This window comes from Marmota marmota, unplaced genomic scaffold, assembly GCF_001458135.2.
Source record: "Marmota marmota marmota unplaced genomic scaffold, marMar, whole genome shotgun sequence".
NCBI lineage: Eukaryota > Metazoa > Chordata > Mammalia > Rodentia > Sciuridae > Marmota > Marmota marmota.
The window spans coordinates 19,656,352-19,673,839 of NW_025999842.1; the positions used below are offsets into that span (position 1 = coordinate 19,656,352).

Below are 17,488 nucleotides of genomic sequence, written 5' to 3' on the forward strand. Positions count from 1 at the left end.
CGGAACCCGCTGCTTTCTAGAGCTTTTGCAATTGCAGCTTCTTGAAGATGTTGACACTTAGGGAGGAATAGCACAGAACTAATCTTTTTAGTAATAGATGAGGTTAGCAGTTGGTATTCCAACATTATTAACTATGAAACCTATAAGGCATTTCACAAGAGTGCAACTTAGTATATCTACAAAGCCTAATTCTATTGATACAAATATCTTCTTAAGGATATTACTCAAGAGTATTTTGCTGTATAACAACTAGTAACCCATAGCATTTTTGCTTCTAGCACCGAAAGGCTGGGTGACAAATGTTCTTCCCTCCCGGCACCAGTTTAATTCAACTTAACTGCCCCTCAAAGCCAGGTGACCAGAGAGGACTTTCGGGGTAAAGTAAGGGCAGAACCCGCCTGGGCATTTGGGCGGCGTGACCGAGGGGCTGGCCACAGGACCCCCCTAGCGCAGGCCCTGCCCCGGCCAGGTGCCCCTCTCGGCGCCGGTGCGCGGGGCCCTCTCTCCGGCTCACCTAATGACCAGGAGTTCGTGGAGCAGATACGCAGCTGCGGCCAGCAAAGCTCCCCCGGTCAAGTAAAGGGTTTTCTTCCACCAGGGATCGGAGCCCAGCCCTGCCATGATCCCACCGTAATCCTGCAAAGGGAAAGCGATGATGTCCCCATAAAAGGAGAAGGGCTCCTCGGACCCGGCCCACCAGCCGAAGAAGGAGACGCTCTGGTTCCAGCTCAGATCCACCACGCACGGCCTGGACGAGGCAAAGCCAACCCCCCAGTGCATGCTGCGCGGCTGGCTCCGGGCGCCCCTCCCTGGGCCCGCGCCGCCCGCATGGGAAGGGGCCGGAACGGCCCGGCGCGGGCTCAGCTGAGCGCGGAGGGCGCGGGCGGCGCGGGCGGCGGAGACCGAGGAGACGGCGAAGGCTGAGGAGGAAGAGGAAGGGCGCAAGCCACCGGCGGCTGGCCTGGACGGCGAGGCCCCGGGGCCTTGAGCCTCAGCGGCGGCCGCCGGCTGCCCCAGTAGCGGCCTCTCCGCGCCGTTCTTTGTGTCGGCGCCTGGAGAAGGCCGCGTGATGTCATTGCTCCCCGGGGCAGGGAAACAGAGGCGGGATAGTCACCTACCCCGCGCCCTGCCCCCGCCCCGCATCTCCGCGGTCCGGCGGCCTCCGCCCGGGCCGGAGCTGCAGGGTTGGGTGCGCCGGGCGGGCTCCGCGCCTCCAGGAGGCACGCCCAGGAACCGCTCTCCACGCGAGGGCAGGGGCTGCGGAGGTGGCTGAAAATGCGGCTCTACCGCCAGCAAGCTGTGGTCGGGCCTGGATCTCGGTCTCCCCCCTCCCTGACCCGTTCCCCGCCTTCGCTCCAGCCCCTCCCGCAAGTCCCTAGAGCGGGGAGTTCGCGGGACTCACCTGGGGCCGCGCGGAGATGCGGGCAGGAAACGCCACCAGGCGGGGTCTGGGGACGAGGGCCCGGATTAAGGTCGGGCATCAGATTGTGTGGCCGCCCGGAAAGTACTGTGTATTTGCGTAGCTGATTTTAAAAATAAGAATTATCTAGGTCTTCGCAGTGTGTTTGACAAATGATAAAATGCACTTTAGGTGGAGAAATTTTCTGACAGACCCATCTTAAAAGTCTTAACACTTTAAAGCTTTATCAGGAAACTCACTGATATAGGTTTTGTCCCCCACCACACCCCTACTTCCCCATGCAGAAAATGTGTTCAATTATTTTTCCCTCTTTGAATTCATTTTTTTAAGTGTTCCTGAGTACAAAGAACAGGCCAAGTGTCATAAAGGTTGATGATATATACACAAATTCTAGCAAGAACATGGGTAGTTTAAAAATTTAGAGGAACTGAATAAAGGATTGAAGATGGGGGTTCATCACTCTTAAGGTGGAAGGTTGTATATAGGCAGAATCCAGGCTTTTGCCTGATGCAGCAAAGGCTGGGCTAAAAGGGCCCCACCCTTTCCTTTCTACTTCCTCCAATATACCAGCAAGGACAGTCAAATTGTTAATAAAATGTGGGCACGTTGTAAGCCCCAAGTAGATAAGATTGGAGAGACCATCCAGGCTGATGCCTAAACACCAGCCTTCAGGGTTCCAGTCATAACTGGGAATGAGGTAGAGGTAGTGTGTATAGTTGAAACTAAGCCTTCCTGAGCAAGTTGCAGAAGTGAAACCCAATGGAATGACTGAGGTAATCACCAGATTACCTTCTAGGGAGAGGGGCCAGAGAGCTGCAGGGCCTTGTTTATAGGAAGTAGAGTAGATGAGTTTGGGATCAGAGCTGAAATGCTCTGGGATAAGGAACAAAGAGGGCTGGAACCTCTCTGTGGTTCATCTGTGCCTTCTCCACTTCATGCTCAGCTTTTGCTCTCAGTAAATGTTGAATCCACATGTAAAGAAAATAAGTTTGATGTTTGGTACCAAATTATTTGCTTGAGTCTCTAGGTCCAGCTATGGGAATGGCAATAAATTATCCTGAGTGCAGCAATATAAAGGGCAAAAAGGGACAATCAGAACTGTAAACCCTGGGGCTCAGTGGTAAAGCACCTGCTCTGCATGTGTGAGGCACTGGGTTCCATCCTCAGCACCACCTAGAAATAAATAAAGATAACTGTGTGTTCATCTACAACTAAAAAAAAAAAATTAAAGTAAACAAACTGTTTTTTAAAAAACAAAACAACAACAACAACAAAAACGCAAACCCTATGTCCAGAAAAGAGAGATTAGAAACCAAACAAACTTTAAACACCTTGGTTGACCCCAAAGAATCACTTACTACAATTCACTCTCACAATTGCTTTGCTGGAATCATGAAATTCATATGGAAAAATAAAAGACCCAGAATAGCAAAAGCAATTCTAAGCAGGAAGTGCGAATCAGGCGGTATAGCGATACCAGACTTAAAACTATATTACAGAGCAATAGTAACAAAAACAGCATGGTACTGGTACCAAAACAGGAGGGTGGACCAATGGTACAGAATAGAGGACACAGAGACTAATCCACAAAGCTACAACTATCTTATATTTGATAAAGGAGCTAAAAGCGTGCAATGGAGGGAGGATAGCATCTTCAACAAATGGTGCTGGGAAAACTGGAAATCCATATGCAACAAAATGAAACGGAATCCCCTCCTCTCGCCATGCACAAAAGTTAACTCAAAGTGGATCAAGGAGCTAGATANGAGGTGGGATGGAAAGGGAGAGAAAAGGGAAATTGCATGGTAATGGAGGGAGACCCTCATTGTTATACAAAATTACATATAAGAGGTTGTGAGGGGAATGGGAAAATAAACAAGGAGAAATATGAATTACAGTGGATGGGGTAGAGAGAGAAGATGGGAGGGGAGGGAGGGGGGATGGTAGAGGATAGGAAAGGTAGCAGAATACAACAGTTACTAATAGAGCATTATGTAAAAATGTGGATGTGTAACCGATGTGATTCTGCAATCTGTATTTGGGGTAAAATTGGGAGTTCATAACCAACTTGAATCTAATGTATGAAATATGATATGTCAAGAGCTTTATAATGTTTTGAACAACCAATAAAAAAAATTTAAAAAAAAAAAAAAACAATTGCTTTGCTGGGCAAATCTGTCTCACCCACTCATGGAGGTGGGTTGGCTGACTGCTGCTTCCTGGAAATATTTACGTCCTTGTTAAACATTATCTGGTCTTTGACTCAAATATGGTTTAAATTTTCAGAGATTCACTGCAGTGAACATCTTGTCTAAGCAGGTATAGGTAAAGTAAAATCCCATGAGAGAAGCTAAAATATAATCTTAAACACTCTGATGGAGGTTAAATTTTAGCTATTAGGTCTATGACATAGCAGACAACGATGATTATTTCTAGTGCTGTTTAAGATGAAAGGAGGCAGAATAAACTCTGAGAAGTAAACACAGCTAAGAATTGGGCAAACATTTGGTATCAGAACATCAAAATGGGGAACACAGAATACAGGTACAGTTATGAGGCCCAGCTGCAGCTTGAGCCTCAGACAGATCTTTCAAGTCAGACTCAGTCTCAAGGGAAAAGCTACTCTGTAGGAGTGTAATCCAGCCAGATACAGGAGAACCCAAAGTTCAAGGGCATCGGATGATGCTGATATAATGAACTTAGCAGAGGGGAACTAAGCAGAGCTAGGTTAACAAGAGATGCCGGGGAGATGACTCTTCAAAGAATGGCTCATGAGAAGTCCTGGTGGAAAGCCAAGTCCCAGGCTCTGCAGTTCAAGTGTGCTTCTGCTCACCTGCCCAGGCTCCACCAGCTAGTGAGATGGTATGAAGATTTCAGGAGCCAGAATGGGCATCTTTACTCCACTGCTACCGCCACCACCACTGATTTTGACAGTCTTGGTGTCACAATTACAGACATTAGTTCCAAGTTAGAGGCCAAGTTTATTTATCAAGGACTTTTTAAAACCAACTTTGAGGTATTGAAAAGGGAAGAAACTAATTGAACACCTGCCTGTCTAGTCTAGTGATACGTATTTTGTTCAGTGATTTTCAAAACAAGAAAAATATTTTCATCCCAATTTTACAAATGATAAAACTGAAGCCCAGGGGGCCAATTAAGTATCTCAATTTCCAGAGCTAGGTACTGATACAGCCAAGATTTAAACTAAAGCATGTCTCACCCTGGGCCTTGTGGGCTTTCAATTATCTACATTGTCTCTCAGGCCAACCACTGAGAGCTGGAGCACTGTCCATGGTATTCCTTCCTTATGCTATCAGTCTGGGCCTTGATTTTAAAGTGTCTGAATTGAATGACTACAAAACTTCAAATGCCTATTAGTTATATTGTCATCTTTTGAGAAAGGCAGCTTCAGAAAAAATTCTATTGCTATGCCTTGTGCATGTATCATGGATCTGCAGCCTTGCCATGACAATATCAAGGGACAACCAAATCAGTTTTCTAAATTTTAAAGTGCATGTGTATTGCTTGAGGCTCTACCATGGTAAGCAAACAAGTAACAATTAAATCAGTGTTGCTGAAACACTTGTGCATGAGGGAACTTGTTAACATGAAAATTCTGACTCAGTAGTTCTAGGATGGGGCCTGAGATTCTGCATGTTTAATCCACTTCCTGGTGATACCAGATCACATTTTGAGTAACCATTATCTATACTACTGGTTTATGAGGAAGATAAAGAACTCTGACAATGTTGGATGGCTCCTAGTTAATCCAATCAAGCCACCATGTTTTAAATTAGTTTGACTATCACATACAGATAAAAGGATTCAGACAGCAATAAACTAAGAAATAGAAAATGAACCAAGATGCTAAAAGAGCAGCTAAAACAGAGAGTAAAAGATATCTGATGCCCAAGTGTGAGGGGCTGAGGGAGGAAGTTATGGGGCAGGAGAGATGCAAGAAGGGAAGGGTAAAAGAAGGGAAGAGAGAGGGCGAACAATAGGTGACTCATCTAGCCTCTGTTTTCCTGCCTGGGCAATTAACGATATTGTGGCATATTTCTCAGGCACCAATACAAAGAGCATAAACAAATGAGCAACTACAAATTTAATTTATACTGGACAAATTTAATTTATACTAGAAAAAGTTTTCTCACAATGATGTTATACTTCATGTTTTTAAATATACCTTACAAGATTTAAGGCCCTGCTTCTGTGATAATAAGTGGATGTGATACTGGCACTATTTCTGGTTTTACAAAATGAAACTTGCCATGCTATTTTATTAAAATGTGTCTGCATTATTCAAAAATTAACAATTTAATTGATAACGTTGATCTTAATTTTACTGTAAAGCTTCTGTTTTCTTGGTTTGATTTTGGGAGAAACTATTTAATATTGGTCCTGCACATGGAAGAGGTAGACCTTGAATCCCAAATCAACATTATAGCTGAGAAGCACTTTGTCACCATTAGGTAACTTGCTTATATACTTTCTGATTCACTGTAATTGAGTATTTTCTAAAGCATTAAGCAAGTCTCAGATGGTACGTCTTGCATATTAACTCAGTGCTGAGAAAAGTTGTGCAAATAATAACTGGATTCAAATGAGTGAGGGGCAAATAAGAAATGGGTGGTGAGAAGAGTTTAGGACATTTTGGGTTTGGGTAGTGTGTTAGTTTGCTACTGCAAAGAACAGAACCCTGATAAGACACATTTAAAGGATGACAAAGGAAGAGACACCCATCCAGGAAACAGAGGCAGGAGGGAACCCAGACAGGTGTTGGAGCTACAGAAGTCAAAGAAAGAGAGAGTTCCAAGAAAATGAAGGGTGGGATCAATAGTCATATGCTCCCCAAAAGCCAAGTAACATGAATTTATCCAGCAGAGCAGACATTACTGACCTAACAAAATACTTTATAAAGAAAAGTTACTTTGCTCTGTTTTGGAGGCTGAATGTCTGAACAGCCTCCGCTGGCAGATGAGAGGAACATATGCAGGAGAAAGGGATCACATTTTTCTGGAGGAAGCCAGAGAGTCAGGGATTGGGCTCAGGCTTTTATAACAACTTGTTCTTGCAAGAAATTACTCCAATAGGAAAGACAGTAGAATGAATCAGACATAACTTTCCTATGTTCATCTATGAATACACAGCCAGTGAAACTCCACAACATGTACAACCACAAGAATGGGATCCTAATTAAAACAAGTTGTGCTCCATGTATATATAACATGTCAAAATACGTTCTACTATTTTGTATATCTAAGAAGAGCAAATAAAAAAATTTTAAAAAATCATTCCAGGAAACAAATATACCTTCCAATGACCTAAAACCCTCCCACTAGCCTTCCTTGAATGTTCCACACCACTTCCAAATACTGACAAACTCAGGGGAAAACCACATCCAGACTACAGCAATGGGTGTACACAATCAAGTATTGAGGAGGCAGAAGTCAGGCTTGAAAAATGGTACTCTCCATAGTTTTGAAGTGTCTGTTTCCTCATATGTAACTCTGTCAGATATTCTTAAATAGTTTAATCACTCACAATTTGAAAGTGAGAAGGCAGTGTCTTCTTATAGTTGTTTATTATTGTTGTTGTTGTTGTTATTATTTTGCAATACTACACATCAAACCAGGATCTCACACATGCTAGGCAAAGCACTGTAACACTGACCTACATTCCTTAGCCCCTTTTTTTTATTTTTTATTTTGAGACAGAATCTTGCTAAGTTGCTTAGGGCCTTACTAAGTTGCTGAGGCTGGCCTCAAACTTGCAATCCTGTCTCAGTCTCCCAAGTCACTGGGATTACAGGTGTGCACCTCTGCACCTGGAAATATTTTGAAAGATGCATTTGTATTCGCTTTTCTGTGAACTGTTCATTTTGTATCGGGCTATTAGGTGTTTTTTTAATATTTTTTTTAGTTGTCAATGGACCCTTATTTTATTTATTTATTTTATGTCATGCTGAGAATCGAACCCAGTGCCTCACACATGATAGGCAAGCACTCTGCCACTGAGCCACAACCCCAGACCTATTAGTTGTTTTTTTAAAAATTGATTTAAATGAACTCTTAATTGGGATAAACAACCCCTACCCCGGGGAACTGGGGATTGAACTGTACCACTGATCTATATCCCCAGTACTTTAAAAAAATATTTTTATAAAAAAATTTGGGGGGCAGGTTCTCACTAAGTTGCTGAGTCTGGCCTTGAACTTGAAATCTTCCTGCCTCAGCCTCCCATGTAGCTGGGATTACAGAGCAGAAGGCCTTTCTAAAACAATTATAGAAAGCTAAGAAACCATAAAGGGAAAAAATTGAAAAATAACAAGTTGGAAAACCACTCTGGAGAGAAATAACTCTTTACTTATGAATTGATTTGCAAATATTTTCCCAATTCATTATTTTTCAATTTTTTTCCTTTAAGGCTTCTTGGCTTTCTGTCATTGTTTTAGAAAGGCTTTCTGCTATGAATGGAATGTTCAAAGCTATGACTTTAATATTCTTTTTTTTTATATTTTATTTTTTAGTTGTAGTTGGACACAACACCTTTATTTCACTTATTTATTTTTATGTGGTGCTGAGGATCGAACCCAGGGTCTCGCACGTGGGAGGCGGGCGCTCTACCGCTGAGCCACAACCCCAGCCCTTTAATATTCTTAAGTGACTTCAAGTGCTAGAGTTTGTTAAAGAGAAACTTACTCTTATATTGATTAAAGATAGTAAGGAAGACCTTATTTAAGGGACTAATATAATAGGATTCTGCAGTAAAAAGATTGAGTAAGATTAAGCTCATTTCCAAATACAGAAAAGTGGAAATTTGTAGCAAGGAGCAGTCTTGGGGGAGAGGGTATCAGTGGATGAAAAATTACTAAGAGAAGATCAAGGCTAGAGAAAATTGTTATTAAACTTACCTAATAGGATTCTTGCTGAAGGCAAACCAGGGTGGGTAGATATCTCCTGGGGGATGGAGAAGGGAATTGATCAGCTATTGAGGGTGATCAGGTATAGAGGATGGGAGATTCGGGCTAAACTAACTTAGTAGGATTCTTGCCCAAATTGGGTGATGTAAAGATGTTCACAAAAGTTCAAAGTTCAAGGCCTAGTTGAGAGAAGGGTGGAGTGGGGCCTGACTGAAGATTGATCAAGGAGAGAGTCTTTGTCAGGTGTACCTGTGGAGGTAGAAGCCTCTAGAGATAATGCCCTGTCACTGATGAGGTAGGACATGAACCATCTGCCATGTCAGTTCATTAGGGTTACTCACAAAGACTTGTGAAGAACAAAGAATTTACAGATAAGGGAAATGACCAGAAGAGAAGGTTTGCGAAAAAGAGTCATAGAGGATGGGAGAGCTAGAGCTGAGCTTGAAAAAGAATGAAATTTACATAAGAGTAATGACAGTGAGCAAAAAGGACATGAACCTCTCCTCCCAACTCTGAAATTCAGAGATAATGTAAAACTTCTTTCTCAAAATGGCCCCAGTGAAATCATGCTCAGAAGAAGGCCAGGTTTCAAGTTAAGGTAAGAAGTAAAGGGAACCTGGATGAAGACTTGATAAGGTAGAGGAATTGGTACATCATGAAAGAGGCCATAACGAGGTTGGAGTAGACAAATTGCAGATCAGTGGGAGATAGAGTCAAGGAAGACAAGTAGAATCAAGGTAGAGTCTAGGGAGCAATCCCAGGAAAGAATCAGGAGGGAGTGTCTCTATGTTGGGCAGTGATGGGGATATCTATGATCCTTATTTGGCTGCAGGAATGGCAAAACCATCTGGCCCTTGCAGGCTCATGGAGTACCAGTGACCTGGGCCTTAGCTGATTGTTGTCAGAGAAAGGTGGCATCTAAGGAGCACAGAGACACCTGCTTCCAGAAGAGTTAGCTTCAGCCTTCATTATGGTTCTCAGGGAAAGTTCTGGGTTCAAAATGCAAGTTTTGTTCATGCTCAGGCAGGCAAACTGAGGCCTGGTCACTGTACAGAGGATCTGGGTGCTGCTATTTGGTGTGTGTGAGTTTAGGTGGACTCAGGCAGGAGCCAAGCTGCTTGGATGTCCTGGTGCACAAAAGCAGTGCCCACAGACTCTTTTTTTTTTTTTTTTTTAATTTTTTTTATTGTGGGTTGTTCAAAACATTACAAATTTCTTGACATATCATATTCCACACTTTGATTCAAGTGGGTTATGAACTCCCCCCCTCACCCCATACACAGATAGCAGAATCACATCAGTTTCACATCCATTGATTTACAAATTGCCATCCTAGTGTCTGTTGTGCTCCGCTGCCTTTCCCATCCTCCACCCTCCCCCCTCCCCACCTCTCCCCTCCCCTCCCCTCCTCTCTCTCTACCCCCTCCACTGTATAACCCTGAGGGTCTCCTTCCATTACCATGCAATTTCCCTTCTCTCTCCCTTTCCCTCCCACCTCTCATCCCTGTTAAATGTTAATCTTCTTCTCCTGCTCTTCGTCCCTACTCTGTTCTTAGTTACTCTCCTTATATCAAAGAAGACATTTGGCATTTGTTTTTTAGGGATTGGCTAGCTTCACTTAGCATAATCTGCTCTAATGCCATCCATTTCCCTGTAAATTCTATGATTTTGTCATTTTTTAATGCAGAGTAATACTCCATTGTGTATAAATGCCACATTTTTTTTATCCATTCGTCTATTGAAGGGCATCTAGGTTGGTTCCACAGTCTTGCTATTGTGAACTGTGCTGCTATGAACATCGATGTAGCAGTGTCCCTGTAGCATGCTCTTTTTAGGTCTTTAGGGAATAGACCAAGAAGGGGAATAGCTGGGTCAAATGGTGGCTCCATTCCCAGCTTTCCAAGAAATCTCCATACTGCTTTCCAAATTGGCTGCACCAATTTGCAGTCCCACCAGCAATGTACAAGTGTACCCTTTTCCCCACATCCTCGCCAGCACTTGTTGTTGTTTGACTTCATAATGGCTGCCAATCTTACTGGAGTGAGATGGTATCTTAGGGTGGTTTTGATTTGCATTTCTCTGACAGCTAGAGATGGTGAGCATTTTTTCATGTACTTGTTGATTGACTGTATGTCCTCCTCTGAGAAGTGTCTGTTCAGGTCCTTGGCCCATTTGTTGATTGGGTTGTTTGTTCTCTTATTGTCTAATTTTTTGAGTTCTTTGTATACTCTGGATATTAGGGCTCTATCTGAAGTGTGAGGAGTAAAGATTTGTTCCCAGGGTGTAGGCTCCCTATTTACCTCTCTTATTGTTTCTTTTGCTGAGAAAAAACTTTTTAGTTTGAGTAAGTCCCATTTGTTGATTCTAGTTATTAACTTTTGTGCTATGGGTGTCCTATTGAGGAATTTGGAGCCCGACCCCACAGTATGTAGATCGTAGCCAACTTTTTCTTCTATCAGACGGCGTGTCTCTGATTTGATATCAAGCTCCTTGATCCATTTTGAATTAACTTTTGTGCATGGCGAGAGAAAGGGATTCAGTTTCATTTTGTTGCATATGGATTTCCAGTTTTCCCAGCACCATTTGTTGAAGATGCTATCCTTCCTCCATTGCATGCTTTTAGCCCCTTTATCAAATATAAGATAGTTGTAGTTTTGTGGATTGGTTTCTGTGTCCTCTATTCTGTACCATTGGTCCACCCGCCTGTTTTGGTACCAGTACCATGCTGTTTTTGTTACTATTGCTCTGTAGTATAGTTTGAAGTCTGGTATCGCTATACCGCCTGATTCACACTTCCTGCTTAGCATTGTTTTTGCTATTCTGGGTCTTTTATTTTTCCATATGAATTTCATGATTGCTTTCTCTATTTCTACAAGAAATGCCGTTGGGATTTTGATTGGCATTGCATTAAACCTATAGAGAACTTTTGGTAATATCGCCATTTTGATGATGTTAGTTCTGCCTATCCATGAACAGGGTATATTTTTCCATCTTCTAAGATCTTCTTCTATTTCTCTCTTTAGGGTTCTGTAGTTTTCATTGTATAAGTCTTTCACCTCTTTTGTTAGGTTGATTCCCAAGTATTTTATTTTTTTTGAAGATATTGTGAATGGAGTGGTTGTCCTCATTTCCATTTCAGAGGATTTGTCGCTGATATACAGGAATGCCTTTGATTTATGCGTGTTGATTTTATATCCTGCCACTTTGCTGAATTCATTTATTAGCTCTAATAGTTTCTTTGTAGAGCCTTTTGGGTCTGCTAGGTATAGAATCATATCATCTGCAAATAGTGATAATTTAAGTTCTTCTTTTCCTATTTTGATGCCTTTAATTTCTTTCGTCTGTCTAATTGCTCTGGCCAGTGTTTCGAGAACTATGTTGAACAGAAGTGGAGAGAGAGGGCATCCCTGTCTTGTTCCAGATTTTAGAGGGAATGCCTTCAGTTTTTCTCCATTCAGAATGATGCTAGCCTGAGGCTTAGCATAGATTGCTTTTACAATATTGAGGTATGTTCCTGTTATCCCTAGTTTTTCTAGAGTTTTGAACATAAAGGGATGCTGTACTTTGTCGAATGCTTTTTCCGCATCTATCGAGATGATCATATGGTTCTTATTTTTAAGTCTATTGATGTGGTGAATAACATTTATTGATTTCCGTATATTGAACCAGCCTTGCATCCCAGGGATGAATCCTACTTGATCATGGTGCACAATTTTTTTGATATGTTTTTGTATCCGATTCGCCAGAATTTTATTGAGGATTTTTGCATCTAGGTTCATTAGAGATATTGGTCTGTAGTTTTCTTTCTTTGAAGTGTCTTTGTCTGGTTTAGGTATCAGGGTGATGTTGGCCTCGTAGAATGAATTTGGAAGTTCTCCCTCTTTTTCTATTTCCTGAAGTAGCTTGAAAAGTATTGGTATTAGTTCCTCTTTAAAGGTTTTGTAAAACTCTGCTGTATACCCATCCGGTCCTGGGCTTTTCTTAGTTGGTAGTCTTTTGATGGTTTCTTCTATTTCCTCAATTGATATTGGTCTGTTTAGGTTGTCTATATCCTCCTGACTCAATCTGGGCAGATCATATGACTTAAGAAATTTATCTATGCCTTCACTATCTTCTAATTTATTGGAGTATAAGGATTCAAAATAGTTTTTGATTATCTTCTGTATTTCTGAAGTGTCTGTTGTGATATTGCCTTTTTCATCCCGTATGCTAGTAATTTGAGTTCTCTCTCTTCTTCTCTTCGCTAGCATCGCTAAGGGTCTGTCGATTTTGTTTATTTTTTCAAAGAACCAACTTTTAGTTTTGTCAATTTTTTCAATTGTTTCTTTTGTTTCGATTTCATTAATTTCAGCTCTGATTTTAATTATTTCTTGCCTTCTACTTCTTTTGCTGTTGTTTTGCTCTTCTTTTTCAAGGATTTTGAGATGAAGTATGAGATCATTTATTTGTTGGTTTTTTCTTTTTTTAAGGAATGAACTCCAAGCAATGAATTTTCCTCTTAGAACTGCTTTCAATGTGTCCCATAGATTCCGATATGTTGTGTCTGTGTTTTCATTTATCTCTAAGAATTTTTTAATTTCCTCCTTGATGTCTTCTATAACCCATTGATCATTCAGTAACCTATTGTTCATTCTCCAAGTGATGTATGCTTTTTCCTTCCTTCTTTTATCGTTGATTTTCAGTTTCATTCCATTATGATCAGATAAGATGCATGGTATTATCTCTACTCCTTTATATTGTCTAAGAGTTGCCCTGTGACATAATATATGATCTATTTTTGAGAAGGATCCATGTGCTGCTGAGAAAAAAGTGTAACTGCTTGATGTTGGGTGGTATACTCTATATATGTCAATTAGGTCTAGGTTATTAATAGTGTTATTGAGTTCTATAGTTTCCTTATTCAACTTTTGTTTGGAAGATCTGTCCAGTGGCGAGAGAGGTGTGTTGAAGTCTCCCATGATTATGGTATGGTGGTCTATTAGACTCTTGAACTTGAGAAGAGTTTGTTTGACGAACATAGCTGCACCATTGTTTGGGGCATAAATATTTATGATTGTTATGTCTTGTTGGTGTATGGTTCCCTTAAGCAGTATGTAGTGTCCCTCTTTATCCCTTTTGATTAACTTTGGCTTGAAATCTATTTTATTTGATATGAGTATGGACACTCCTGCTTGTTTCCGAAGTCCATATGAGTGATATGATTTTTCCCAACCTTTCACCTTCAGCCTATGTATGTCTTTTCCTATCAAATGCGTCTCCTGTAGGCAGCATATTGTTGGGTCTTGTTTTGTGATCCATTCTACTAGCCTGTGTCTCTTAATTGGTGAGTTTAAGCCATTAACATTTAGGGTTATTATTGAGATATGGGTTGTTCTTCCAGCCATATTTGTTTATTTCTGTTACTAAACATGGTTTGTTTTCCTCTTTGATTATTTCCCCCCCCTTTACTGTCCTACCTCCCACTGTTGGTTTTCATTGTTATTTTCCATTTCCTCTTCCTGTAATGCTTTGGCGAGGATGTTTTGAAGAGATGGTTTTCTAGCTGCGAATTCTTTAAACTTTTGTTTATCGTGGAAGGTTTTAATTTCATCTTCCATCCTGAAGCTTAATTTCGCTGGATACACAATTCTTGGTTGGAACCCATTTTCTTTCAGTGTTTGAAATATGTTATTCCAGGATCTTCTAGCTTTCAGAGTCTGTGTTGAAAGATCAGCTGTTATCCTGATTGGCTTACCCCTAAATGTAATCTGCTTCCTTTCTCTTGTAGCTTTTAAAATTCTCTCCTTATTCTGTATGTTGGGCATCTTCATTATAATGTGTCTAGGTGTGGATCTCTTATGATTTTGCACATTCGGCGTCCTGTAGGCTTCTAGGATTTGGGATTCTGTCTCATTCTTCAAGTCTGGGAAGTTTTCTCGTATTATTTCATTGAATAGACTGCTCATTCCTTTGGTTTGGAGCTCTGTACCTTCCTGTATCCCAATGACTCTTAAGTTTGGTCTCTTAATGTTATCCCATATTTCTTGGATGTTCTGCTCATGGTTTCTTAACAGTCTTGCTGAGCTGTCTATGTTCTTTTCCAGTTGAAATACTTTGTCTTCATTGTCTGATGTTCTATCTTCTAAGTGTTCTACTCTGCTGGTAGTATTCTCCATTGAGTTTTTAAGTTGGTTTATTGCTTCCTGCATTTCTAGGATTTCTGATTGTTTGTTTTTTATAACCTCTATCTCCCTGTATAGTTGATCCTTTGCTTCCTGGATTTGTTTGCGTAATTCGTTGTCGAAGTGATCTTTCATTGTCTGATTTTGCTGTTTAATGTCTTCCTTGATACTCCAGATCATCTGAAGCATGTATATCCTGAATTCTTTATCTGACATTCCATCTGCTGCAGCTGTTACCTCTTCTAAAGTTGCGTTGACCTGCATTGCTTGTGGTCCTTTCTTTCCTTGTCTTTTCATACTGCTTGCGTATCTTTCCTGCAGGTGCGGGCGGCGGCTCTGCTGTCTCCTTATTTCAATTGGGGTGTCGTGGCTACCACGCCAGCAGGTCGCTGTGCCTGTTCTGGGAACTGGCGGCGGCTCTGTTCTGCCCCTACTCCAATTGGGGTGAGGAGTGTACCACGCCGGCAGGCCACCGGTTCTGATCCGCCAGTCGGTTGCAGGTTTGCCTACCCTGCAGACACGGGCGGCGGTTCTACTCTGCCCCTATTCCAAATGGGGTGTCGTGACTACCCCGCCTGCAGGACGCTGGGCCTGTTCCTGGCACGGGCGGCGACTCTGTTCTGTCACTACTCCAATTAGGGTGGTGTTTGTACCACGCCGGCAGGCTCCTGGGCCTGATCCGCCGGTCTGTTGTAGGTCTGCCTACCTTGGAGGCGCGGGCAGCGGATCTGCCCTGCCCCTCCTACCACGCCTGCGGACCCCTGGGTTTGATCTGCAGTTTGATCACTGGTCTGCTCACCCTGCGGGCACGAGTGGCGGTTCCGCTCCGCCCCCACACCAATTTGGGTCACGTGACCACCCCACCGGCAGGGCCTGATCCGGGCGTGGGAGAAGGATCTGCTCTGCCCCTACTCCAGTTGGGGTGACATGTGTACCACACTGGCAGGCCACTGGGCCTGACCCGCCCGGCTGTCACAGGTCTGTTTACCTTGCAAGCGCGAACAGCGGCTCTGCCCTGCCCCTCCTACCACGCCCATGTACCCCTGGGTCGCGGGTCTGCCCACCTTGCGGGTGCAAGTGGCGGCTCCGCTCCCACCCCCTCTCCAATTGGGGTCACGCGGTCACCACGCTGGCGAGCCGCTGGGCCTGCTCCGGGCGCTGGCGGCGGCCCGGCTTCTCCCCTCTGGCTCAACGACAAATTGAGGAGGCTCAGGTGACTGTGCCTCACCCCCCCTACCAGGAGACCAACTGCTTATGTCACCGCTGGTATTGATGGAGTTCTCTCCTCCGCCGCTTTCTGCTGACATCAGATCTCTGCCATGTTGATATCGTATGCGAATGTCAGCCTTTCGTTCCCTTTGCCGGGCAACCAAAGCAACGGGTGAGTCCTGTCCGGCCCTCGGCAGGACCCCTACCGAGAAGCAGTTTCCGCGGGCTCCCAGCCCCGGCCCAGGGAAGTTCCGGGAGCCGGAACTCGGCCTCTCCGAACTCGGTGTAAGCTCGGCCTCTCCGAACACGTGTAAGCTCCAAGAAGCAGTCCCCGCGGGCTCAGTTCCGGGAGCCGGAGTTCGGCTGCTTAGTGCTTGTTGTATGCTCTGATAGGAGCAGGGTTCATGAAGCAGCCTCCGCGGGGCGGTTCCGGGAGCCGGAACTCGGGCGCCCCGCGCTCGGCGTTCGCTCCGATAGGCTCAGGTTCTTAGAAGCACCCAGGCGCAGAACCCTAGCAATCTGTTTGCAAGCCACAGGCGAATTGTAGCCTGGAATTACCTGATCTATGGCTGAATGAGTTGCGGTCAGTCGAAAACAGGGGACGTGACGTCAGTTTACCAAGATGGTGGCTGCTGGCCTCCTCTGTGGACTGACCGGTGTGTAGAACCGAGAAGGACCGCTTCCTTCCCCCGTCTGGAACCCAGAATTCAGCCCTGAGTACGGTGCTTGCGCGGCTGGCAGAAACTGCAGCGCTGTAACCCTGCGTCTCTATCCCAGCGCACACTGCAGACTTTCGCCGCGGGGCGATTTGCTGAATAAGCAGTTACCCTCCGTGCGACAAACCTCTCGCGTTTGAGTCCCCGTAGCCGATCCTCGTGCGATGGAAATCCTTCCTCCAGGTTCCGGAGCACCCCACTATTGCTGGAAATTCCTAACAAGATATCCTTTAGCCGTCCTGACTTGTCATACTCCCACACAGTGAAGCAGCACACGGGGGTAATGCACTCCCCTCGCCGCCATCTTCCCCCTTCCCGCCCACAGACTCTTGGTTGACACTGTATTCATCTCTCATTCGTCCTCACTTCTGTGAATCCATCCATCCACATGTCTTGACACTCTACCTTTATCTAATAATCTCTATTTAAAACCTGTTATTCTTTAAATTGCTGAGTTGAAGTTCCTTAAGCCTTGTCTAAATCTGTTAATGAATCCAGATTGGCCTTCTGTGATCCCATTTGGACAAAACCAAGTCTAAATAGAATCTCAGAAAGTCTCTCCAATTCTATTTCAAAAGAATACTCAAAAAAGCACTGGGTATGGGGCTGAGGTTGTGGCTCAGCAGTAGAGCGCTCGCCTAGCATGTGCAAGGTCCTGGGTTCATCCTCAGCACCACATAAAAATAAATAGATAAAATAAAGATATTGTGTCCAACTACAACTAAAAAATAAATATTAAAAAAAAAAGCACTGGGTACATTTGTGTATGCAACTTAGGAGGCCGAGGCAACAGAATCACAAGTTCAAAGCCAGCTTCAGCAACTTAGCAAGATCCTGTCTCTAGATAAAAAATAAAAAGGGCTGGGGGTATGGCTCAGTGGTTAAGTGCCCCTGAGTTCAATCCCCAGTACCATAAAAAAAAAAAAACACACACACACACACCCTTAAAAAGAGGCGATTTTAAATCCTGTCCCAGTTTTTGGCTTTCACGACTTTTTAAATTTGTTCTTTTTGGTTATACATGACACTGGAATGTATTTTGACATACTATACATACATG

At 43.4% G+C, this 17,488-nt stretch overlaps 1 protein-coding gene across 4 annotated transcripts in view; it reads right to left on the minus strand.

Annotated features, from left to right (window-relative positions):
• Positions 1-9,228, minus strand: part of Faxc (failed axon connections homolog, metaxin like GST domain containing) — a 74,479-nt gene extending 65,251 nt beyond the window's left edge. The window contains exons 1-2 of one of the 4 annotated variants that reach the window (XM_048812877.1): positions 1,119-1,342; positions 515-636 (exon numbers count right to left, since the gene is read on the minus strand). In XM_048812877.1, the coding sequence (XP_048668834.1) occupies positions 515-621 (107 nt within the window). In that variant the 5' untranslated portion in view covers positions 622-636; positions 1,119-1,342. Of the gene's footprint in view, positions 1-514; positions 1,345-1,402; positions 1,425-9,222 lie in introns of those variants that run through there. The other 3 variants (XM_048812925.1, XM_048812973.1, XM_015499520.2) reach the window with 3 other exon arrangements.
• Between the last annotated feature and the right edge of the window lie 8,260 nt (positions 9,229-17,488).